Here is a 26,901-nt window from a genome sequence, read left to right as displayed (position 1 = left end):
TCTTCTGCATCTGAAGGTTGTCTAACAAGGGCTGTGCCGTGGAGAAGGGGCATCAAGGCCTCGGGTGAGACAAGGGAACTGAACTCCCACCAGGATCAAGATGCCCCAGCGCTCTTCTTCCAAGTGGATCCATCCTGTCCAGGCAATGCCCAGCCAGCAACTGGAAGGCGTGAGGAGTAGGACTGTAGATTTTGGTGGGCAGAAGGAACAGATTTGGGGGTGCATGGGGCAGGGGAGAGAAGGGGGCACTGGGATTGCACAGGTCACTTATGATCCCCGTGAGACTGCATGGTCTTTATGGGCTACTGTGAGATGAGATTGCTGAGCCAGACCAGCACCGGCCTGTGCTCTGACAGATGGCAGGATGGCATAGCCCTGGCCCCTGATCCTGTTTGCATTAGCTCAGGCCACGCAGTGTTCTCAATGTGTTAAACCTGGGGTGAGGGAGGATGCCAAAACAAATGTACCCAGCCTAGCCCTGTTGCTCCAAAGGCTCCTTCAGTCCTCGTGGCCACGGCATAGGTCTTTCTTACCATATCCTTGGAGAAGTCAACAGCCAAACACCTAATGCTTGCTTCCTGGCATCCAAGCAAGGCAGCAGCCAGTCTTGACAGTCATGCAGAAGGGAAAGAAAACCCTTTCAAAATATGAGCATCATCAGTCAAGAGCATCCTTTGCTGTGGGTTTGCCGGAGAACACAGCATCCACCTCCCCTCCCCAGCATCAGTCTGGCTCCACCACGCACGGGCATTAGCAAAATGCCCAGTGAAGCCATGGCAATCTTTCCCTGGAGCTGTTGAGCTGTGTTTGGTGGTTGCTTGCTTTGCCTCTGCCTGGAGTCATCCCTGAAGGACAGCCAGCCTTGAGCTGTGCTTTGCCATTTGTTTTGCAAAGCAAAATACTTCTGGAATACTTGTTGGATGTTTTCAGATCTCAGTTTCTCCCCTCACTGCATTTCAGACTGCTATGTGATACTGCTCTAGTGTCCTACAAGTGAGGCAGGTGTTTTATCTTCTTTTGCTGTTCTCTCCTTTGGGCTTTCCAGCTCAGAGTCCTTCCCATAACACCCAGCTTGGAGACACCAGTGCCCAGTATCTAGAGGTGCCATCAGGCGGCATTCTGTGAAATGGAGCACCTGGAGCGAGACAGGAGCATAAGAAATGCTATTTCCATTTCACCATGGGTAGTAGTTTTGTGAGTGACTCTGGAATTTTAATTTCAGCAGAAAAATGAAAATTTTCCTGGGAAAACTTTGAGGAGTTAATATTTCAGTTTTTATTTAAAAACCTTACTCTGATGGAAATCCTTTCACCAGAGCTTGTTTCCTACCACCATCTGCACAGCAGCCTGCCCTCCTCCTGCCCTCCTCCACTCCCACGGGTCATGGCTGCATCCGGATTCCTCCTGCAGCATCTGGGAGAAGACAGGGCTGGTGCAACTCCTTCATCCCTGCATGACGCAGAACTGAGGCTGTCCTCTTCTGACTTCTTTTAATCATAAATTCTTGCATGTGGGAGTGATTACCCTTGTGGAATTACAAAAAAGTCTTTGAGAAAAAAGGAGGTGGATAATTTGCAGGTTTTTCTTCTTCCCTCCCTCCCTCATCGCCTACAACACCTGTTTTAAAAATCAGACACAGAAACAATTCACAGCGGTGTTTTAGACAGGTTTGTGCATGTATTTGGTACAAAGAAACAAAAATATGTGCATTCTGTTTCATAGAGCTTACATCAATCTGACAGAACTTGAATCACAAAACAGAAATACTCCGGCTAATAAATACATCTGGGGATGAAAAATAAAAATCTATACATAAAAAATTCCAATGTCTGCTAAAGAAAATGTACACTTATATACACACTGTAAACAATAGTAATGCAACCCAACGGCAGTCCAGCTCAGGCTGACAGACCTTCCTTCTCCCTTAAATAGGACTCGTGAGAGTCTACAGACGTAAAAGCGGCTGTTCACCATCTTCAGCACTCAGTTTGTTGAAGCAGTGAGGTCTGACGATGCAACAGTGACATGAAGCCAGTGCATTGAGGTGAGAGCTGCTGGGTGACCAAGGTAGAGGTGTGCTGGGAAATGGCCTGCTTGGCAGATTTGGAGAAACAGGGCCATACCCTCAGCTACTTATACCCTTGTGGGGCCAGGGGAGTCAGTGGGATCAGACCAAATTCACCTCCTGAAAGTTTGAGCCCCTTTTTCCAAACCTGGGAGACCTTGGAGGTTAAGGCAATCAAAAAGAAATGCAGAATTTTAGATACTCGGGTCATATTTCATACATTGTCCTTCTTCCCTGCCAGCAAAGGCATCTTTGTCTACTCTACATCAAGTTCCACATGAACAGCCTCAGAGTCCAGAGACATTGCTGCTTCTGACGAAAATACTAAATGAAAGGGGGCTCTGGATTAGGTGGGAAACCAGTATTTTGCCTGAATGCAACACAGCAGAGCTCCAGAGTCACCTACAGCACCGTCTAGGGTATTTCTTGGGGCCAGATCAAATGCAGTAAGTAAAAGAGCCAGAGCTGAGGCATTTATGTGTGTATATGCATATGTGTGCTTAAACCGACTTTATCCTTATTTTCTCCCTTGTAGGCCTGTTAAGAATTGGGATGGAGAAGCAGGAAACATCCAGACTAATCCATCTTTCCCTTCTGGGTGCTGTCAAGGGGCTAGAGGCTGTAAATATAAGTATTTCAAAATTGGAAAAAAAAAAAGAAAAGGAAAAGTATATTTAAAACATCAGGGAGAAGCAAAAGCAATAATGTCAACTCATTCATGGGAATGTCAGCAATTGCTAAAAGCCCCTGCAAAGTCTCCATTTCTGGGAGAATGTCTGCCCATTATAGGAGGATGTCTGCTATTTTGGGGATGACGCACATATATAAGTATAGTAAAGTGTGTATGCGTAATTGTATGGTCACGGGTGCACATTACTGTGTCTGTGGGTGCCTGGCTGCGGAAAGACACCAAATAAATCTGCTCCTGAGCATCAGAAAGCACTTAATAGCGGATGTCCATCTTCCTCCTTGACTAGACTTTCACTTCTGATGATTTCTCTATCAGCTCATTCTAAACTGTGCCCGCAAATTGCTTACATTATACACTTGCACGGGTTAGACCTGTAAGACAGTGTCACCCAAACAGGGTCCAACAATGCAGATCTGGGTGCATTTTCTCCCTCCAACAGTGGCATGTGTGCACGTGCATCCCGAGAGGTGATGGAAGGCAGGAGGGATAATGCTTTCACTTTGACCTTCCAAACATCTCTGCTCTTCAGCAATCACCCTCTCCCTGATACCTTCTCTGCTATGTCCCCAGTGCCAGCAGTGTACTCTCCCATTAGGATCCCCCAAAAGCCCAGGAAACTCGTGGCAGCTGCAGACCTTAGGCTGCAAAATGTCTTTCTGTGTCACCCTGTTATCACTGTAGGGACTCACTTTCCTTGAAGGCCAAAGAAATGGGGGGAAAAAAGATGCATTTCCACACAGAGGTTCTCATGGGGTATTGGGTCCTTGCTTTGAACTTCTTAACCTAGCAACCTCTGGCTGATTTTGCAGATGCTGGCTAACATGCAGACAGTAATGAGTCTGGGTTTGGTGCAGGTGCAATGCTGCCCGTGTGCCTTGGTGCCATTTGCTGCTGGCAGGAAAATATTTGGATAAAATCTGCAGGTCTTTGTGCAGTAATTCATCCAGTTTGGAGTCTTGCATGGAGTAAAGGGCAGAATGTTGTTAAGGGTGTTGAGACAGGGCCAGCTTCAGATATCACGTCCCAGTATGCACAGTATGAAAAAGTAAAAAAAACACCTTTTCCTCTGTTTTGATTTCCTTTAAAGCAAATGGACATCAGAAAGAAAGGTGGCGTTCTCTTTGCTCTGCCTAGGAGCCTTTCATTTTCCTTTGGTAGCCACCCTTAAGAAGATTAGCTAGATGTGCTGTAGGCACATTCATGAAAGACTCCCAACGGGTTTGAGGGATAGAGTGCTGAAGTGGATGGGTTTCCATCCAGGACACATTGAGTGCCATGTTTCCACCTCTTGACTTCATGTTCCTGTTCTTTAGTCACCTGGCTTGAGACACTGCACCTCAGATCCAGACTTTGCCTCCCCATCTACGTGTGTTCTGCCCCTTCTCACAGCTTAATCTGATGACAGCTCTTTGTAGCTCATTGCCTGTGTGAAAGTTGATAAAACCAGTGCCTGCAGTACATGGCCAAGTAGAGTTTGGGTGACCATTTTCTGAGTTGCAAAGCATGATTTGTGTGAGCCTGGCTGAGGCAGGTCATGGCTCCCACCTCCCTGAGGTGTCTGGAGGAGGCCACAGTGCACTTCTGTGGGACATCATGCTCTGGGGCTGTGAGCAGGGCAAAAAACCCCCTTATTGGCATTTCTTTTGACCATGCTAGCGGATATAACCAAGGGCAATTGTTGATAGCCACCAAAGGCTTCGATGTACCAGGTATATGAGAAGCCACTTGGGAGAAGAGTCACGGGTGTGCCCCTGGATGAGGAGAAGATCCGTCTACATGAGGGAACTTCAACTGCATGTCAGCTCCAGTTTAGCTTTGACTCTACGGGTAATAGGAACTGACCCCAAACTCAGCAATCGACCTTTCCTGAGCCACAGGGCAGGCTGACATGGGCCTGAGTGAAGCCCCTGGGATGTGTCTTTATTCCGTGGTGTTTGAGCGAGACAACAAAAAGAGCAAGAAGGGGACAGAAAAGGCTGGGAATGACTGACACCAAAAGCAGCCGCTTTCTTTCTGTATCACAGAGGAATGTGCACTAGAGCAAGGTGGGCTGCAAGTGTTTCACCAGAAAGTGAAATGAGAAATGTATCAGGAGTTGGAATTAGAAAGAGAGACCTGCACACCTGCTGGCATCAGTGTATGCATCTGGACTGCTCCTCTGGCCTAAACCCAGGTTATGCGGAAGGGGTAAAGCTGTGGTTGCTGCAGACGTGATGACTGAGAGCCAAGATCCCCCCACCCTGCTTGGGAACACGACAGTCTGCTTGCCCTCCAAAATAAATGCCTTTGCTGGAGGTCCTGTCTGGAGGTCCTGTCCTTGCAGACCTGCAAGCTCCCAACCCATTATCTAAAGGATCAGAGCTAGCTACAGCTCAGCACTGTCCTTTCTGGGTGGTGCCTCTGGATGGAAACGTGATCACATGTACTAAGGCAGGGTTGGCATCTTTTGGGGTTTGATCTTTCCATTAGATTTTATGGTGGTGTTTTTAAGGCAAAGGAGACATCCTGATTTCCCTTAATTGCACAGCTTCTTCCAGAGCCAAAGATAATCATCCATTGGAGGAAACAGCTCTTGTCCTAAGGCGATATCCACCCCACATCTTCCCCTCCTGCTGTGGCTTATTGAAATGGGATATGCTATTGGCTTTTGTTTGAGGAACCCATCATCCCACAGAAGGGGCTGAGCTCTGCGTAGGGGATGCTTGTATAACCTTTGGGCAACTGCATTTTATACCTGATTGCTGCTTCCAGTCTGCCTGACAGACCCACAGATGATATCCCTTCACGCTTCTGCTGGATACCTCTAAAGAAACCATGGACAGCTGTCCCAGTGGCTTCAAATATCTGTTTCCCTCAGCCCGCAGCAGTCTGTTAAGTCATAGGTTTGATAGTCAATGGTTTCTGTGAAGTCATGAGGGATCCCAATAGAGACAGACTCCACCTCGGTTTTGTAGGTGGCTGTCACCCCCCCTTTGCTGGAGCCACCCCGGATTTTGTTAGAAAGGCTGTTCATCTTCTCCTTCAGCTGGGTGGATGCTGGTTTCTGGAACGGAGTGAGCATTTTCCAGCCCTTGAAGCTGAGTGTTCGCCTCTTACTGGCTCTCTCCTGCAAGGAGGAGTTAAATATGAATGAGCTGTTCAGGGTGTTAATCCTGGGTCTCAGGTCTGTCTCAGAGTCTTGCACCGAGCTGTTCATGGAGGCTCCTCGCCAGTGGTGGTCATAGACACGCCAAATGGGCCGTCTTCTGTGGTGGCATTGGCACTTGAGCAGCCTGATGAAAGCTCGCTTGAACTCTTTGCTGGAGCAGGGGTAGATGATGGGGTTCACGCAGCTGTTGAAGTATCCCAGCCAGAAGATGATCTTGAAGACAATTTCAGAGGGCTTCAGAGATGGGAAGAAAGAACCTTGGAAGAGATTAAAAGAAATATGGTTAGAAGAAGAGGGAGGTTGTGGCAGTGCAGGGTAGAAAGGGTGGTGGTCAGTCCCCTCTGGAAGAGGCAAGACCTGCAGAAAAGTCTAAATGTGTGATTCTCCTATTAGGTCCTTGGTTAGCGATGCTGTTGCCACCAGACTGAAGAACTGGCCACTCCAGGACAGCAAGGCAATGATCCTAAAGTGATAGTGATGGATCACACTGTGTCTTTGGCAGGGGTGTCCTATCCCCCACTGCAAAATGGCTCTTAGCAATGGACCCAGCACCCTCAAACACATCTGTGAGCCATTGTGGCAAGCCCATACAGCCTGGAGAGAGGCTTTTAGTTGTGGTAGAAGCTACACAAGTATGAGCGGTAGTGGGGATGGAGGGTTTTTCTCACACATCTCTCCAGAAAACCATCCAGCAACATCACCCCCCACCCCTCAAATCCAGCATAAACTGGGTTTCGAATAGATTCCATTCTGGAGGAGAAAATCCTGGTGCAGGACCAAACAGCCTCATGGCCAAACATGTGTACCTCATTGTGAGTTCAGCCATCCTGCTCTGAATTGATGCAGGAGACTTGCACCCAAGAGGTATCTTCCACAACTGGGGCCAGGCTGCTTTCTGAGACCCTATAGCAGGGGCTGAGGGCATCACTTTGGGGAACAGGTTCAGTGGTCCCATGCCTCCCTGGCTTATCAGCACAAGACCACCAGCCCCTGTCATATTTCAGATCAGACAGAGAAAATGTGGCTTGGCTGGTTTGCATGGAACGGTTCTTGGTGCCTGCCTCTTCCTATGTGTCCACTGTACGGTTCACCACTACCACGTACAAGGATGGATACAACCCTATTGCTGACACTGATGGAAGAGCAACACCCCTTCATCTCCTACACATGTATTTTGGGTCATCATTGTCACCCGCCCTCTGTTCAAATTTTGCAGTGATGCTAAGGTGGACTCTTGAAGTGGGCTTAGGTAACATCCACTGCTCCCAGCTTGTACCTGCTACTCGAAAACTCTTTTGTCCTCTCCAACCCCTGTCTATGCTTTTGTGCTAGAGGTTCCTGGTGGTTTTCCTGGTGAAAAAGCTGGAGATCTTTTTTGCAGCCACAAGATGTCAGTGTTGCTCCCACATGGCCCACCACAGCCTTCCCCACTCATCTGAAATAACTTTCTGACTCAGCCTTAATTTCTTTTAATTTTAGCTCTGGATGACAAATTGTGCCGCCATGTGACTGAGCGTTAATTTGTATTTTAGTAAATAACATTAGCTCTGGATATCGTTATTATTTGCTCTGTGCTCAAAAGCCTGGTGTCAAAACAGTAAAGCCGGTGCCAGGAGCCAGAAATTCGGGACTGACACTACAGAAAAGGTCCCCAAGCTGTTTGCTGGAGAAAAACCATCATCCAAGAAACCCAGAGCACTGGTTTCAGCCAAGCTTTCTTACTCCCCTCCCTAAAAAGTTTAGAAATTACAGCCAGACTCAGCATTAGGTATGTGGGCTATTCCATCACGGGGACGAGGGAGAAGACAGATCTCAGCATTTTCTGATGGTTAGGCAGGGAAAGCACAGATGCAGCCGTGCAGCTTAAATATCTGCTTAAGGCTAAGCCAAGCTATAAGGCTGGAGTATGTGACGGCTGTCAGAACGTGCTGAAGGAGTCGATGAAATAAGGACAGTGAGCAGGAGTGATGTGTCTGCGCTGGGAAGACCCGGGGCCATCATGGGAAGGGATGGCATGTGCCGTTCAATGAGCAGCTGCTGGTGTTGCAGCCTGTGGCTTTGAACAGAGCACTCATGCCGGGGTTAAGTTTTGTGGAGGCAATGACCCCACCTTGGTTGTTTTGATTAAAAGGGTTTATTCTTTCTGGGACAGTGGTGAGCTTTATGGGTTGGTGCTAGGCTGTTGGAATCCCCCCATCCAATTCTAACCACAGCAGAAACACCAGCCCGAGTGTTTAGCTAGGAGTTTTTAAAACCCCCAGTGGTGCTGGGGACAACCCCCCTTTGCACTGCACGTAGCATTTCCTCAGTCCTCCATCCAGCTGTGGCTTTGAGCCTTCCCCCTCTCTCGCACCACCCCCAACCCGCACCCTGGAGCTACAGGCACCATACAACGCTTTGGGCAAAGTCGACCAGCGGTGGCTTTCCAAGCCCAGCATCAATTCCTCTCTTCAGTCTCAGGTCCTGGCAATAGCAGGTGGCTGTTCTCCTGCCCAGATCCACCCTGTCCCCATCCTGCCCGGGCAGCAGCCTCTGCCCAGAGCCCCCTGCTCTCTGCAAGGCAAGCCCTGGCTCAGCCCTAAGGAATTGCCTTGTCCCTGCTTGACCGTGCTCTAGCTCAGTGTGAACATTTGGGGCCAAGACAGGTGAAGGACTTCATGAAGCATGTAATCCTGCTCATTCCCTTGCTGGGGAGAGGTTTCATGCCTCAGTTTCCCCTCTGGAGAAAGAGGCTCTTTTACAGTGTTGCTGTGACCCCTGTTTTGCAGCACCCTGAGTTCTCAGAGGAGTCGCATCTTTATGTGGCCTTTTTAATGTTAAGAGAGAGGAAAAGAAAACAAAAAGCTATGGTAACAAAGCAAATAAAAGAAGGGTCTATTTAGAAATGAGGCTGGTAATTATGCTTGAGCCAGGCTACTTAAGAGATTGGTGCTTGCTTAAACAGCCTGATGGTTGTTAAAATAATAACTTGCATCTAGTGTTTAGCAGTTCATTGCACAATGCGGTTTCTGTACTACATGCTCTGTCTTTTGCATCCAGATAAACCCCACAAATTTAAAAGAAAAAAAAAAGCTACGAATTCTCTGCATTTCATCTTTGGCTAGAACCTTGTGTACATCTGAAGACAAGGGCCTCATTACCATGCAAATAAGCGTGCCTCTTGGAAGAGACGTGTACTGAGTGCATCCACAGTTTCCCCATTTGATCACACTGGGATGAACAGAACTAGACAGGGAGTCCCCAGAATAAGGTCCTTGGCTGCTGAATTTGCACCTGCTAGAGCATCAGGCTCTCTTGATAGGTGCTGGGAGGCTGCATGTGAAGAAGGGTGGTGGGGTCTTATTAAAGGAACGTGTAACGAATGGAAGAAATTAGCTCTTGCTTTCATACACACGAATATGCAACGATATTTTGAGAGGGAGGGGTTTTGACCTGGGCTGTGTAGCAGTTACTGTGCAAGAGCATGGATGTTGTTGAGATGTGTGGAAGACAGTACTGAGTAATGGACACTTGAAGAGTTCAGGAAACACATGGATGTGTCAAAGGTCCAGAAACAGAAGATGGGAGTAAAACATCAGATACAGCAACACAGAGTGATGCACCAGCACTTTAGCCTGATACCTCAGTATAAGAGCACTTTTTGATGATCTGGCCCCGAAAAGAATCAAAGCCGGAACAGGGCAACATCAAAGAACAGCAAGCCCAAGTACTGTATGACCTGTGCCACAGCACAAGTTTGTGAAACCTGTTCTTGTTTCAAAGAGGAGCTCTTCCTACTCACTCAAAATCAGCCCTCTGGACACGTGTTTTGAGCATCCAGCTCAATGCTTCATGGCAAAGCTTGGTGTACTTTCTAAAGGAGAAGGTAGTGACACTTACCTTGGGGACATCCACCCGTAGGGTGGTCTTGGTGTGGTGATCACCAACATTATGTACAGTATGTATGCTGGGATCAGGCAACTGCCTGCCATGCTGGAGCATCTGGGACTTAGAGAAAGGACAACGGAGGCCTGGCTTGCCCTTGCTGTGCTTGAACAGGACTGCTGCTTGTGGGGGTAGTGCTACCAGCAGGCAAGTCTCCACCCAACCTAATCAAATCCACACATGAGACACAAGACAGACCTCTGAGGTGCCCCTTCTCCACCCTGACTGTCTACTCAGTGATGCTTGCTGTCCTGGTTGATGGAGGATCCTGGTTGTATCTCAGTGTAGGATGCTCCAAGGTAGAGTGGGATGCAGAGCCTCATCCTTCATATTTCCCACTGCCTTGCTGAGAAGGCTCCATGTTGGCTTATGGAGATCCTGCTGAGGATTTTGTCTTCTAATAAATAAAAATTTTATAATAATACTGCTGGGGGGTTGAAAGTCCATTTGGGACCTTTATAACTTTTGTCATTTTATAAAAGGTCATTCCACATCTTGCAAATCTGAATCCTAGTGGTAGAGCTGAGTCTGAGCAAGGGTTGCAGGTCCTGTTGTAACCCTAGATAATTATCTTCAGGGTCATTAAGAAATTAAGAAAGTTGCAGGGGAGCTCAGGAAAAACTTGTCTGCACTGTGCAAAGTTCCTGGACTCACAAACTAAATGTGATTTGAAGACTGAATTTCATTTTTTTGAAGGTGCAAAAGTTGAGCCAATAAAGTATGTGCTCTGAAGTGAAAGCAAACAAATAATTTATTTGCTCTTCTTCCAGCATGTGTGTATGTGCAGGACATGCATATGTGTGTGTTTGCTGTGTGTGTGCACCTATACATTTTTTTTCCTAGTTAATGTTACCCTGCTCCTATCTGGGGAAAAAACAGCTAGGTACAAATCTCTGCAGCCACAGGCATGCAACACCCTGTGTTGGGTGGTTAGGGGCTGCAATCTTCCCTCCACATATCCAAACACATATTCCAGGGTTTTTTTTAGGTTGTTTGAGCACAATCTCATGATCTTTCCTTGTGTGCACTTCTCCACCCTGCCCTCCCCATGACTCACTTGAAGGTGATATCACTGGATTGTTTGGAGAGTTGCTGGTCCCAGTGTTCAACACTCAAAAAAAAAAAAAAAAAAAAAAGCAAAGCAAGAAAAAAGACAAATGCACAAATGAAAATGGATCCGGTCCAATCTAAATTCTGGCCCTGGTTCCCAGTACGCAGCCAGAATCTGTGAGCAGGCTTGCTTTCTGCCGCAGTTGGCAAAGAGCATCTTTGTTTTAAAAGGTCCCTGCTTTACAGCATGTCCTGAATAGTCCGTGGCACAAAAATGCTGCAGATGTGACAGCAGGTGGGAAAAACAAAGTGCCAAAGTCATGCCCCAATGCCCTCCCACCTTGAATGGGGAATATGGGGACTGGCAGGGTTGTTCATGCTGACAAGGGGCCTTGCTGTTGCTTGGTGTGGGCTTTGTAGCAGGAACGGCCCTGGACAAAAATAGCTTATGGAGGGCTGGACCTTGCAGGTGTTGGTGGAATGCCATGGAGAAGGTAAATAGGGAGGTTTATTCACTACCTTTTCTGCTACAAGTGGCATCACAGGAGGTGGAGACCAGCAGGTGGTAGGTTAAAAGCAAAGAGGAGGAGATGGTTCATCTCACAGCATGTTGCTCAGCTGTGGGTATCCCTGCAGGAGGAGGCTGTGGATGCTAAAAAATGGCCAAACTCATGCAAAACATCTCCCAAGGTGCAAACTACTCATGTTCTTCAGTGAGGAAGCTCCAGAAATCCTTATATAGGATTAGGCCTGTGGTGGGGACAGGTGTCCCATCACATGAGCTTCTTCTGAATGTGGCCTCAAGGGCCAGGAGGGGTCTGAGGATCCCCCCGCAAGATGCATCAGAGCAGCAAGTCAAAAGAATTGCAGCTGGTATAGGAAAACCCCTAACATAAGAGGTACCACAGCTGCTGAAGCTCACTGTGGGTTCTCCTGGCCAAAGAAATAGTCAGTCTCTTCTTTTTTCCTGGCTCTTACAAAGTGAATTCATTAAATCTGGTCTGAAGTCATAAAGATCTGCCACTTTCTGCTCACTACACAGCTTGCACCCCTCCTTGCCAACTCCTTCCCAGGCCCCCATGATGGACAACCTCCTTCATGTGACTGCTAAGCTATGGGAGAACGGGCTGGAGATCAGCAAGGATTTCTGCCTGTGTGGGGGGCTGGGAGTCTCAGCTTCTCTTTCCCAGCCTTCTCCTCCATCCATTACTGACCACCTCCACTCGGCATCTGTAGGCGTACCAGGGTCCCTAGAGGGTTAACACCTCCTTGCAGCTGGTGGTGTGTCTTGGAGTGATGAGGGAGTTCACTGCCCTCCTAGCATGGATCCAAGAGCTGCTTGGCGTAGGGAGGAGGACAGCATGTTCGCAGTGACTCCAGCGTTTTCCCTAGAGGACGATGGCGTTGGGATATCGGGTAGAATTCCTCAGGCCTGTGAGCCTTCCAGCCAACCCCACATAAACAATGTCACAGATAAACGAAAGCTTCCGTCATGCCAGTGCAAACTCCAGCAAGCTGCCTGCGTGCCTCTCTGAGCACAGGCATGCTTGCTTGCTCCATCTTCTACACTCTGACCTGGCTGAGAAGTAAAGTGGGGAGAAGTTACCCCTCCCCTGCCCATTGCTGACCTTCTAGGCACTGTCACGTTGACCCAAGTTGATGGCTGGAAAGGTGATCCCATGGAGCACCTGGCCATACCACAGCCCATGGCGGGATGTGCTTATCTGGCGTGCGAGGTCCCCATGAGGAGGGAGGGCAGCCTGTGGGGTGGTGGGGCTCAAGGAAGCATGGTTTAGTCTGGGGGTGGTGGGGAGGTTGCAAAGGTGGGAAAGACCAGTCTTGTGTGTGTCAAGGGCTCTGAAAAACACCAGTACTCTCAAGCAGGATCTCAAAGCTGAGGTCTGAGTGAGGTCTGCTTGTCAGCATGAGAAGGATAATGCAGCAGAGCCTTGTTCTGCTCATTCACTGGTCTAATTCATGGTCCCCAAAGCTGTCCCCTGACCTCTAGACAGTATGTTTCTAGTGATGTCTCCAAAGCTTTCCTCTAAGTTGCAGCACATCAGTAGGGCTTTGAAATTGCCCTTCATTCCTCTCAAATCTCATGTTGGAGCTTTTCTCAAAGCAGTCCTGTGAATCTGGATCCCTGATGGGAGTCACTACCATAACGGTGTTTCTGTGGCATCACATTTCCTGAAAAATGTGTGTCTCTTACATGAATCACCTAACTGAATTTAGGTATCTGAGCAGGTCCCTGGGCTCCTCTTACCGTCAATGGTTTAGTCGGTAGACTCTGCAGTGAGAATGGAGTGACCCATCTCATTGTAAGTGTAAGTCTGTACCGAGCAGGTGGATCACACTAGGTCTCAGATGACTGGACCCAGACTCCTGGCTCATGGGCAACCACATCGTGGGCATCCAAGGTTACTCCTGATGGATTTCACCCTAAATGTCATTGGCAAGAGATGGTGTCCTCTTCTCTTAGGAGGAACTTCCATAACTTCCCAAGCATCAGTTTTCTCCTGTGCAGGACAGAACTCTCATCACAGGAAGAATTTCACCAGTGAGCCTCCCACAGTGGTGAAGGGTGAAATAACGAAGAGTCACACAAGAGCATCTACACCTTTACCCAACAGAAAGCCAACAATGTAATTTCGAGCCTTGGATTGCGCACACTGCTAATTTGCTTAGCATGATCCAGCTAGACCTCACCACATAAATGTGGTCCAGGGAACAGTTCACTCCAGATACCATTCCCAAAAAGCCATAAGGACCTGCCAATGCAGTCCTCCAACATTGTCCCAGCAGGCTCTGCACCCTTAAATTACCTCCATATACCCTCATGCCACATCACAGGTCATGCAATGCAAAGCATCTGTTTCAGACTGAAGATCCGCTCTGGTGGGCTGCCACACAACACACCCTGCTCTTCCAGAGATTCACAACTCTACAAAAAAGTAATTATGTTGTAGGGACACTGGGACACTGCATGGAGCCCAAGAGAGGCTTTGGACCAGGTGCTCGAAAGTGCTTTGCTCTAGTCTGCTCTACTGCCCTTGCTCTGGGGGCTTGTGGCCATAAACATTCTATTTTCTCTTTTATTTTTGCAGCAGGATTGCTGACCCCTAGTAGTTTGCTTGGTTCCTGAGCAAGTGGTAGTTAAAATTGTCATTTGCTGGATACTGTTTAGAGTGTGATGCTACTACAGACAGGTGAGGGGACGCACAGAAGGTTCAATATGCCAGGTTTCTTGCAAAGGCACTGGCCCTTTGGCTGGGGGCACATAGCTGAAAGCAGCAGCGTATACCCAGAAGGTCATTACATTACATTCTCCTTCCAAGGACCTGGGTGTCCCATGCTAGCACCATGCACAAAACTTCGTTGCTCTGAACTGAATATACTGCATTGCATCCTTCATTAGGGATCTATAAAGGAGAAAGTTGTGCTCAAGCTAATGAAGGAATAATTAAGAGATTGTGGCCTGCTAGTGTAGAGGGGTTGATATATAGAGCCCTGGGTGTGAACACGGGTCAGGAAGGGATTGCTGTCAACCCTGTGGCATGATGACAAAGCCATCCTTTTGAAGTATATATGTCAGCAGGATCAGGATTAAGAGGAGCACTGTGAGCAGGGATTGAGAGGGCGCACAGAGAGGGTGTCGCAGTTTGCACCCCTGTTGGTGCAGAAGGTCTCGTGAGAAGGGCCATGTACCCTGCTGGTAGCCCCCACAGCCCAGGGAAGCACTCTAGGTTTCTGCCAGGATGGTGGGCACTCGTCAGAGTTAAAACCAGTGTTTCTACAGAGGAAGCCCCTGAGATGTCTGACACTTCCACCTAGATGGAACTCAGTACAGAGGGTAGGTTGAAACAAGTGGGCAGACCCTTCTCCTACAGGAAAGGTAAGCACCTGCAAAAGACGTGCACAGGTTGATGATCTGTTATGTCAGGTGGCCAAGTTGTAGAAAACAGTTAAAAGGCTGTGTGGTATTAGAGGGACCAAGACACAGAGAGAGAGGTGTTTTCAAAGCCGTGCTCCTGTAGTGCCCGCCACATGACAGGATGAGGCACCACACCAGAGAATGAGGCACTTTGGATCCTGGTGGCCCACAAAATCAGGACTCTGCTTCAGTTCCTACCCTACAGTATCACAACCAGAACCAGATATGAAGCTTTAACAGCTGTAGACAGCTCTGAGCAAGGTCTGCAAGGAGAAATTGTACCAGAAGCACACAGTGGATACTGCAAAAATAAATGTTGAGTGCTCATAGTGGGTCGCTCTGTTAAGGGGCACCGAGGCTCTCATCTGCCAGCGTGATGGGGAGGCACGTGAGGTACGGTACCTCCCGGGAGCTAAGGTCCAACATGTTGCCAGAGGCTGCCAGAACTTGTCAAGAGTACAGATTACTGTCTGCTGCTGCTCTGTCACGTGAGCATGAATGACACTGCAAGCTGGAACCTGGGCAGAATCAAGGAAGGCTACAAAGCCCTTAGGGTGCAAGCAAAAAGTATCGGTGCCCAAGTTATCTTTTCTTCCAATCTGCCAGTCAGAGGAAAGGGTGCACTCAGGAATAGAAGTACAATGCAGATCAACTTCTGACTTTGTGGATGGTGCTGTCATGAAGGTTTTGGCTTTTATGGCAATGGAACATTCTTTGATTACTATAGCCTGTTCGGGAGGGATGGGATCCATCTGTCTAGTAAAGGCAAGGGAATCTTTGGCAGCAGGCTGGCCAACTTGGTGAAGTGGGCTTTAAACTGAAGGCTTTGGGGGGTGGGGTCCAAAGTGGCAACACTCACACTATTGCAACCGAGGAACAAGCCAGGCCAACCAGAGCAGCAACAAATGTTCCTTAGCTGCCTCCCAAGAAGAGAACCAGAAGACCAACCACCTCAAGTGTATGTATACCAATGCACAGCACCTGGGGAACAAACAGGAGGAACTGGAGCTCCATGCTCAGAAAGTCATGATATCATAGAAATAACTGAAACCTGGTGGGACAACTCTCATGACAAGAGGATGGCAATGAATGGCTATAGACCGTTTTGTAAAGAAAGGGAAGAAGAGGAGGAGTAGTTGTGCTCTGTGGTAAGGAGAACCTTTAATGTATGGAAGTCAGCTACAGTGATTGAGGAACTCCTATCAAATGCCTCTGTGTTAAGATCAGAGAAGTTGTCTCCAAGGGGGATCTTAGAGCAGCATCTGCTGCCAATGTCCAAACCAAGATGATAAGGCCAAAAAAGTAATATATGGGTCACTTAAGCAATGAGAACAACCAGCCATTGGAATAATCTCCCCAGTGAAGTGGTGGATTCCCCAACACTGGGCACATTTAAGATTTGGCTGCACAGGGTGCTGGGCCATCTTGTCTAGACCTTGCTTTTGCCAAGGAAGGTTGGACCAGATGATCCTTGAGATCCCTTCCAACATGGTGTTCCATGATTCTACGAGTTTTTTCCTGCTTCTTAATTTTTAACAGGAGCTCTGTGGACCCTACCCAGCCAGGACTAGGCAGAGGAAAAGGAGAGAGATTTTGAAACCACACCTGCTCTTGCATACTGCAAACCAAGTTCATTCTATCACAAAGCTTTTAAAAGGGTTAAAGCAATGCTTTCATCAGGGAATGAGGAACTGGACGAAATCTCTCCATTGTGGAAGGCAATGCTGTCCCGTCAGCTTCCACATGCCTGTGATGAAACCAGGACTTAGGCTCTGTGTAAGGACTGCTGCTGACCATTAATCCTGGGCCACCCGATGAGCCCATTACCATGAGTATTTTGCTTACTCTGTGGTGAAGAGCGTGGCTGGTTCAGTGCTGGAAGGGGACTGTACAGAGGGCTTGGTAGCCCCAAGCTTGGTGTTAGGCATTATCCTCCCCATGCCCTCAAACCAAGCTGTCCATCACTCCTGTCAGCACTGCCCTGCCCAGGAGCAGCCTTTTTAGCTGCTCGGTTCATCCTCCATAAAGTGCATCCTCCATAAAGACCCTCCATAAAGGGCAGCAGATTCAGAGCCACAGACAATGCTGAATACATCAGTCAGTAGGAAGAAGGGCTTTGAAAATGAGTCAGAGAATTAAAAAATATTATCTAGCTTCTGGTACAGAGTCCCTTAAAGGTAATATTTTTGCAATGCTATATGTGTATCCAAGTGCCTGTTCCTTAATGATAATAGCCTGACTCCAGCCCCAAAGAGGGCTTTAAAACCAATCTTAAAATCATGAGACTCAGCAAAAGGATATAAATAAAATCAGGAAGGAAAAAAAAAAAAAAAGCCTGGAAGATTGGCCAATCTGGCAAATCCAAAGGGAGATATCAGGAAGGCTCTTATTTGGCAAATGCAAATGAAGAAAAAAAAAGAAAGAAAAAGTCTCCTGAGAAAAGGAAAAAGTCAGGGTAACTGAGTCGCATGTCAAAAGCTCTTGTCTTGCTGCCTGAGCAGGAAGGAGACTGGAATCCATGTGCTGATGTTAGAGTGAGCATGGCAAGAGAGCACAGTGAGATTCTTGCCTGGATGGTTCAACAGAGGAGACACGCTTGGGGCTGTCTTTGAAAAGAAAATTTCCGTCTGGCTCAGGATCTGAATGCACACAATGGCCTTGTGGGGTTGCTAGGTTCCCTCCAGGCAATGTAAAAACCAGCTTGTCATTCAGAGAGGAGCACTCCCGTGGCTCTCGTCCTGCCAACGCGGGAGCATCCTGAGCATGAATGTCTTGCTGCATCCAAGCCTAGGAGTCTCTTCTCCACACCACAGCATCTCGGCCACGCTTCTGGGTAACACAGACAGTATGACCAGTCCTCGGGGAAGGGAAGCATTTATGGATGAGCTGACTATCTGCCAGTTGCAGCAGAAGTAAGCCATAGGAAGGACAACTCGTGGACAGAGGTCCAACCATAGGCATAGGTTGCAAATAACAATTATCAGAGATGCTTCTTATTCAAATCCTGTGTGAGTTTACCCATGACTCAAACAGCATGATGGCAAACTGTGTAAGTTCTTGGGCTTGGATAACTTTGTCCTTAACTGCTGGCTTGCGTAATGCTCTCTTTCGGTGGACCATAACGTTTCACAGCAGGAGGCTATGTTCTTACCTTTCTGCTGCTTGAATTGCTGTCTCACTGGTGTGATGCAGCTGGTTAAATATAGGAGGCTAGAGCCATTCTAGACAGCCTGGTGTATCCTGGTGTACTGGTAATGTTTCAGAAGAATGTAGGTCTTTGGTAAATTGTCTCATGTCAGCCAGACCTGTGCAGGTGCCTCAGAGATGCTGGGGTGGTTCAGATGGCACTAAAGACTGGTGTTTAGGTTAATGAATTGAGCCCTGGATAGCTGGCTTTTTTACTCTAGCACAAATCCACCTCAGCAAAATGAGTCTCATACAACTGGTGACAAGTTACCTTGGGCTTTGATCTATGATCTCCCAAGCAAACCTGTGTTGTGCCAAGCCAGTGTCACGGCCACGAAGACCTTTAATCCAGTGCTTTTATTATGCACAGAGAAGCAAGGGAGGTTGGCTACTTTGGAGTTATGTGGTAGCTGGTTTGGGTGTGCAGGAGGTCACCCCCACCACAACCAAAAGCCTTCCTCTCCTCACTCTGTGACATGAAAAATTGCCTCAAGTGCTGCCTTTTAAGAAGACCCAAGCACAGCTATCCAACACCAAAGGTCATCACTACCATCAGTGCCTGCCGCAGGTTTCTATTCCCTTCATGATGGGCTGCAGGATTAGTCAGGAAAATAAATTCTTACATGGGATTCCTCTGGAGTGGAGGCAAATTCACCGTGGGGTTGGTTAGGAATATAACCTTCACATTCCTGTCTGGCCAAAGCCCCCTGTAAAAGGTGGTGTGTGGGTTATGAGGGAATTTCTACCTCTTTGGGGTCCCAGGCACCTCGCATTAGGATTCCAGTGGATCAGTGTTTCAGTCTTTTGCCCAGGCATTTCAATGGCTGACCAGCCAGCTGAGACACTGTCCTGATATAGCCTGAATCCATCTTACAGGGTTTAGCTTTCGAAGTCTGAGATAAACAGAGGGAAGAATTGATGCTCTCAGGCAGGTGGAGGTTGCAGACTGTGGAAGGGACAAATGTTGGGAGAGGTTCCCCATGCACCTTATGGTAATGTAACATCTAATTGATATTTGGAAATACTGCATCACATTCTCTCTTAAATGTTCCTTCCATGGACTACTCCAAAAAATCAACAAAAACTTCATGATCATCAGCATTATTACTTAAAGAGATGAAAATATTGTATATAGAGGGCAGAGAACTTACGTACATACTGAACTAAGAATAAATGCCAACAGCCAAGCAAGAGAGGTGCCAAAAAGGACTCTGGAGGGTCAGCTGAAGATTCATCACAATAATCTACTAGAGAAAACCCTAGGTGTTATGACGAGAGAAGCAATGACAAACTTCCCAGCAAGTTGGGTAAGTTAGTAGAAGCATTGCTGTGGCTTAGTCCTGTGATAACACTTTTGACCTACATATTTCATGGAATATCATCAGAGGTGGTTTTTTTTGCAAGAAGACAGCAAAAATGTTTCTTCAGCCCTTGCCACAAAAAGCTGTCTGCTTCTGTATCTGTAAATAGTGAATGGACACAGCACAGGGTTTCAGACCAGTGTTTCTCCAGCTTTTCTGAATCAAAAAAATCATCTTTTTTTGCAGACTGGCTGGCTTCCTTAAAATCTGGTTTTCCATGAACCATTTACCAAACCTTCATGGACCATCAAGATCTGGAGACCAGAGCTGGGAACCACTGTTCTAGACTACTGGTTCTCACATTTGTTGGCAGACACAAGGGCACTTTGTGGTGAACGCTCCAACCGGCTGCTTCTGTGCAATGCCTTTTAACAGCTTCCTTACACCTCCCTTTGCCAGTGGCTACTGTTCCTCTGTGGCCACTGTAAACAGAAACCTGGCTTCAACTCACCTCCAAGATAAAATGTTCCTTTCTATCAAGCTGTCTCTTCCACTCTGGTCCAAAACATTGGGAACGTGTATTTTTTCCAACTAAAGAGCAAGCTTGGGAAATCCTGTGGAGGGGAATGATTCTCAAGCAAGTCATCCAAGTCTTGGAAAAACCACTGTGTTTGCTGGGTCAGACCCAAGACTACTCTTTGTTTTTCCAACTCAGAAGTTCTTTTCTCTGCACTTGGTTTTCTAAGAATGTGAACTCACCCGCCCCGTCCTGTTTACAAGCTCGTAAATATGTAGATCAGATTTGGCTGAGGGGTAGGCCTTGGAAGGGCTGAATCCTGCTGGGAACACATGGCATTTTATGTACAGCGAGGCCAGATCTGAGCTGCACAAAGGAAAAAGGCAATTTTTCATTGGGTCCAACCCAACCCAGGAAAAACTTCTCCCCCAGAGCAAAATGCATGAGTCCTAACTTTAATTTACAGCATGAGGTGAGCAGAACTCACCTTGGGTGAGCATCACCAGGACCCAAACAGAGATAGCATCATTGATCTAGAAGGATGCTACAGTGGAAGGTTTACTTAAGCTGATTGCAGGTAACGCTGGTGGCTCCGAGTCTGGAGAACTTGCTAGTGGCGGGATGCCAATATTTGGAAAACACACTATCAAGGGGAGGTGTGGGAGCTTCCTCAGAGTGTTTCCACTGCGCCGGTCCCAAGGACATTCTGTTTATATCAGATTTGGGCAGACAGCACGTCACTGGCCATGGAGCCTGGCACCGCAGCACTTGCAGCCCGCGTCCCCCTCCCGACGTCGCTGGCTGCAAAGGATGCTGAACAGCATCCTCCAGAGAGCCGCACCGCTGGACCCTGGCGCTGTGACGTTGTTGAGGAAAGGGTGGAGAAGAAAGAATGGGGGAGGTTGATATTTTCAGCTCTGATGAAAAACTGGGACTGGCTTTGCAGGCTCTGGAGGGGTTATTGAAGACCAGCCAGCCAACTTCTTGTTTCTTTTCAAGCTTGGAGGGGAAAATCCTCCAACGCCTGCCCTGTTTCCGCACCCAGCTCCAAGGCACAGCCCTTCTGGCTATAGCTTGCAAGGAAAAATCTGCAGTTTCTCATTGCTTGCATTCTCAGTCTTTCTGTTGGTTTTCTTTTTCCAAAAAAAAAAAAAAAAAAAGAAAGCTAAATTTTTTTTTTCATATTTCCTTCTTCTCACCCAACCTGGAATTATTCAGGGAAGATAGCAAAGAGTTGCTCTGTCTCGCCCCAGCCCTGAAGGCCACCTTTCAGCTGATACCAAATTCGGAAAACATTGCACGTCAAAAGGAGATGTTTTCCCTCTCTCAGAAAACAATGGGTCAATGTAACAGGGCTCCAAAAATATAACAGGAATGGTGAGATAACAACATCCTCATGGCTCCCGACAGTTCCTGAAGCCCTTAACTTCATAAAGCCTTTAACTGATAAAGTCTCCTGGTTGATGCTGCATCGGTTGCCTGCAAAGGATCCCTTTTACTCAGTCCTTTCCCCTGTCTCCATGGGGAGGGTCATGTCATCTGTCTGATGTGACCAGCTGTACATCTCTTATCTGATTAGTTGGCAGTGATGCACTTAAGCCATATCTCTGCAGGTACAGTGAACAGGGACAGGATAACAGACCACATTTTGACTGAGGGGCAATAGGCTGTTAGCATGGTCCCTGGCATGACTTTGTCCTGGACATGGTGCAATGGGTAGCAGAGCCAAGGGATGTACCAGATCCCCATTTGGGAGGGTTTAGCTGTGGCAATGCCAGGCACATGGCTAACAAATTGACCCTGATCCCTTGTATTTACTAGCACTGACGTGATGGGGGGACCACACTTTGTGTTTGATGCTGTACAAACAGAGAGTGGTAGGAAAACCAGTCCCCGAAGAGGGTGTTTGCTGACTAATGCTGAGCAGGGGTTCCCTGCATGCCTGTAGGACACACAAAGTTTGTACCCCAGGATTTGTGATCCATGACAATATGTTTGGCAGCTTGGATGGGACAGACTGCACCATGTTAGGAGAGGAGATTGCTTGTGATGCCTGAACTAGAGCAGTCCCCAGAAGAGTTGGTGGCATGGTATAACCATGCACAATGGTGTCAGTACCTGTTGGTGGGAAGGGGTGACAAGCCCAGAAAACATAGATGGTTGGTATTTTTATTACCTGAGCAATCCACCCGAATGTCATGGCTGAATAGAAAGTAAAATGACATAAAAGGCAACAACTGGCTGCCTGGTTGTCTAAGCCATAGAGCTGAGCCTGGGACAAGCACAAAGATGATGCTGGGGAGGACCAAGAAACGTAGCAGCAGACCAACCATTGTAGCATGGTGGTTTTGTTTAAGCTTTACAGCCACATGGAGTTTTAAGGACACCTTTCAGGAGAGAGAATGCAAGAAACTTCCTGCACTGCCTGATTTAAATACCTGCACAGGGCAATGGGATCTCTGCTGAGAAGAGATGAGTGTCTCAAAGTGCTTCATTATGGTGATGAGGCTCATTCTCCACTGACATGCTTCCTGCTCCATCTCTGTCCTATCTCTATTTCTTTTTAAATCTCTGATCCTGAAGGGAAAGGATGGAAATTCGCATGTAATTTTCATGGCAATTTGAGTATCTCCCATGAGATATCTGTCTGCCTCTCTCTTGCCTTTTCATTAGATAAACAAGACTTTTCACCTCCTCTGCTCTTCACTCACTGCTCAGAAGTAACAGACATGAGATCTGCGGTGCACCCCCTGTCTTGATGTGGTCTTAACTCCTAATTAACTTTTGGATATGCTAATTTTGCATATTAACTTCTCATTCCAGGGAAGTGACCCTAAGTGGACTTCCCACCCTTGCTTAGGAAAGTGCTCCTTCTGTGGACAGCCCCTTTCAAGGCAGGAATCAACCCAGGTAACTATCACCTTCTCTTCTTCCATCATCACCAATGAGTTTCTGACTTGCCACCTCCCTCTTAGGAGACTTTGATGGGTCCTCATGTCAAGGGAACAAAACCCCCATGCTGTATATATATAACTTGCTTTGCTTGTGCACTCCCGCCAGCAATGTTGTCTAAAGGCAGGGAGTCTGGGCGTTTGACAGCAGGCTCCCAGTGGGTCTCCAGGATGCCTTGGTCAGTAGGTCCTCAAGCAGAGGTATTCAGTATTTTCTTGTGCAATGAATCTCTGGCTGGGTAATGAGACTATATTTGCTGTGAGAGAGGAACCAGATTCCCTACAATGCAGATCCCCTACAAATTTTGCCTCCAGATATTCATAACCCTGAAAAGAGCAATTTCCCTGGCAACTGAAACCATATATGGTTTCACCAGTCATATACTTCTTCAAGACTACCAACTTACATGCACCTAGAGACAAATATCTTGTAAGAGTGAGTGAAGCTAAGCCACCTGATGATCCTTAACATGGATGTCATGGTACAGGCTTTAAAGGCAGTTACACATTGAACTCTCAATAAACTCATGGGCATTAAACGTGAAAATATCTTCTGAACATGATGGTACCCAATGCCAACCCCAGTATTGCTTACATTAGCAATACTGTCAGTTCTGGATCAGTATTCATGCCCACCCTGAACAGTAGTATCACATGGGAACATGGTGCAACAGTTCGTTAGAAGAATATTTTTACTTCCAGTAATTGTTGATGACTTGCTTTTACAGCTACCTCCCTCACAGAAAGGCTGTCAAGGGTGCTGGCAAAAAGGCATGTGTGATCCACCTAGGAGTAGCATTTCACAGAGCGTTAAACAAAAGCTCAGATCATAAAAAAAGCCAAGAACAGGAATATATCAACCAGACCAAGGAAGACTGAAAAATGGAGGTTGCTCGTATGGAAAATCATGTCCCATTTTGGTGCCTACAGTGCAGAAAGGAAGTCAAGGAGACAGAAAATGCTCTAAGGAGCTCTGCAAGACAATGCAAAAGTCTGGAAAACTTTGCTTAGAGCATGAGATTAAAGGATTTTGATCTACTGGCATTATCATGAGAAATGGAAGTGACTTGCTCATGCATTGTGGTGAAGTATAGAGGAAGATGTTTCTGATAGCAAACATATCTTTAACATAGCCAAGGATGGTAGAAAAATGTAATGGCTTGAAGTTAGAGCTAGATAAATTTACCCTGGAAAGAAAGCAGTCAGTTTTAGTAGCAACACTAGAAAGCAGTTGGAAAGAGCATAACTAGAGACATGGGTTCTCCATTATTTGCCATCCTGAGTTAATGCTGAGTGTCTTTCTAAGGAGAAAACTGTTTTTGAGTAATGAGGGAGCTGAAGAAATTATCGAACAAGTTGCTTAGGGTTGCAGTCATCTGTAAATCAGAGTAGGTAGTTGGAGCAGCCCCTTCTAGCCTTGCAAACTACAACTATCACCTGCAAACTCCATTCCAAAATGCAGTAGGTCTTGAATACAGAAGAGTTGTACAAATCATCATGTCACAGAGGGTCTTCAGAGACGATAAGTGCAAGAACTGTTTGGGAAACAGTTGGTCTGTTCCAGTAACTGCTTTAATTGGGAATAGCAGTGGCCCTTTATTCCCCATTGTGAGATCTTTCCCTGGGTTTGACACATGTACCCTGTGATGTCTAAATTTCTATGCATTTGATCTTAATTAGAGGCACTGACAATGAGTCAAGCATCTGTGTCAAGGGGTTTAATTGAGTATGATGAAGGTTTTGCTTGTTGGGGATCATGTCAACATTTAATTAATTACAATGAACTGCAATGTTGGTATTTGAAACCAGTTAGTCTCTCTGTACTCTTACATCCAGAGCTAATATCCTTTGGTGTGCTAGTAATTACGCAGAGCAAACAAAGCTGGGAAGAAATAAGCACTACAGAGTGCTGTCTGGGACCTTCCTCTCAAAGCAAGCTGCTGCCACTTTCTGACACTGATGGCAAGGTCTGCAAGGATGCCATGAACAGAGACCTGAGCCAGCTGCGAGCAGTTATTCAGGTTCCAGCAGCATTAAAGCTGCATTTTTTGTGCTGCTGAAGGAATCAATGTGTGACATGCTAATATTGCTTGGCAGCTCTGGGGGCAGCGTGGGGAGAGCAGCCTGGGGTGTCCTTGTGCTGTGCTGTTTGGTCCCTGGCTACCTGCTCTGCCTTGTATTTGTGGGGCCCACAGCCCACCTGGGAGTGGTCCTAAGGACCCCCAGAGGAGCTGGAAGAAAAGACATAGTAATGTAAAACTCCACGAGAAAGAGCTTTTCTAACAACACTCCTTTCTCCTGATGTGTGAGCTTTCCCCTCTCAGTCCAGCAGCAAATGTATAACCAAGATCAAGAGAAGAAAAAACCCTCAAGCAATTGAAACGGCTTATTTTTTTTTTTTTTTAAAAAAAATCTCCCTTCTTCTAGTGCATTCCCTGGGGAGACTGTCCTAAGGCCCCCACAAAATTATCTCCAGGGCAAGCAAACAGCCTCTGCCAGTGACCCTCTCCTGTGCTTTCCTCCCTGCAGCCGCGCCCCGCGCTGGCAGGACAGGTGCCAAAGGACACATGCTCACTCCTGGCCATGCCCAAATGAGGCAAATCAAACCCAGGGCAGCCCTGCCTGCAAACACTCAGCAAGCCCTGCCAGCACCACAGTCCTGCACAGCATCAGCATATGGCATCGAGAGGCTTTGTGACCTGGCCATCCCACCACCCTGCATTGCTTCTCTTCTCGGTGATGGGCAGGTGACTGCCTTGTTCCTCCATTCCCTCTACATGATTCCTCTCCCGAAGGTGTTTCCACCTTATTTCCTTGGCTCTCCTGTTCAATGCCAGCTGCCTGTGACCTTTTCCTCTGCCATGCCCCTGCCACCTATAAGGAGTGAGGTAGACATCTGCTGAGAGCCTCAGAAATGGAGTTAGCCATGCCAGAAACCAGCCTAAGCCTTCAAGATAAACCATAGGGAGAAAACCAAGTGGCAGGATGGCATCATAGCTGCTCTCATATTTTCCCAGAGATACATTAGCTTCCCAGAGATAGATTAGCTTCCCTCCAGGAGGATGTCTCAGCCTCATGAAGATAGGTCAGGGAGAAAGCAAGGAAGCTGTTCTCAAACATCTCTCAAGGTGAGTGCATCTTGCACGCCTGCCCATGTAGATCCAGGCAAAAAGAGGTTGTTATTGCAGCTTTTTTCACCTTGGATGAATCCTTTGACTCCAGGTGTCAGACACCCTGTAGGAGATACAGGCTTTCTCATGAAAAGATCTCAAATCCCATGACTCCAGCACAGAAGCATCTGGGGTATTGTTGTATCCTACTGTGAGTCTTCAGTAATCACCACCCTGCTCCTGACTTTGAGAGGTCCCCTCAGCTTCTGCTGGCCCAGAGGAGATGGGGCTGCTCTTCTCTGACTCATCTGGGGTCCATGTCACCTGGACCTCTCGCTGCAAGGTGCTGAGGGAAATCCTTGAGGGATGGAACTTTCAAAACATGACTGCTTTTCTGGGCCAGACTGGGCAGCTAGAGCTGGTCCGCTTTCCAAAATGAAATTAATACTAAGAAAATAATGGTAACAATATATCTCTGGCAAATTGGCCAGGATGCTTTTTGGGATGTAGGATAGAGAGGCTGAAAACCTGAGTGTGAACATAGAATAGCAGTGGCTAGGACGTGAGGCTCTTATGTCCCTGGGAAGCAAGAGTCAGCATAAGACTATGAGAGAAGGAGATGGCTCTTTTTCAGTGAATACCTAGAAAAGTACGGCGGGCCAACAAACATACTTTCCTCAACACTAATCTCCAGCCGGAGCTGCAGTGCCGGACTTGTCCTGGATGGCTGGAAAGGGGGGTACATGAGGCTATGAAAAAACAAACCTGTGTCTCAACACTCCTCTTTTCTAGGAGCCAGATCTGCAGGTCCAGCCGGCACTTCAGAACTCTCTCTCACCACCGTCCCCCTTTTTAGGGAAGAACAGAGTGTTACTCTGAGGAGCCAGCTGCAGCTCTAAGAGGCTTTACAGAGCCTGGCCTGGCCTTGTATCTCTGCCAAGCAATCACCGTTGATGAGTGCCTTTAATAAATATAGTTTATTCTAAGTGTACCTTGGATGCTGAGCTCTCTGTTGGGCGAAGCC

At 47.4% G+C, this 26,901-nt stretch overlaps 1 protein-coding gene across 1 annotated transcript in view; it reads right to left on the bottom strand.

Annotated features, from left to right (window-relative positions):
• Positions 1 to 1,653: 1,653 nt before the first annotated feature.
• The window catches only part of ADRA1D (adrenoceptor alpha 1D), a 50,719-nt gene continuing 25,471 nt past the window's right edge, over positions 1,654 to 26,901 (bottom strand). The window contains exon 2 of the mRNA XM_037387561.1: positions 1,654 to 6,161. Within this exon, the coding sequence (XP_037243458.1) occupies positions 5,593 to 6,161 (569 nt within the window). The 3' untranslated portion in view covers positions 1,654 to 5,592. The remainder of the gene's footprint in view (positions 6,162 to 26,901) is intronic.

Source organism: Falco rusticolus, chromosome 1, assembly GCF_015220075.1.
Source record: "Falco rusticolus isolate bFalRus1 chromosome 1, bFalRus1.pri, whole genome shotgun sequence".
NCBI lineage: Eukaryota > Metazoa > Chordata > Aves > Falconiformes > Falconidae > Falco > Falco rusticolus.
Note: the sequence above shows the minus strand (reverse complement) of the source record. Positions and strands in the feature narration are given on the sequence as shown.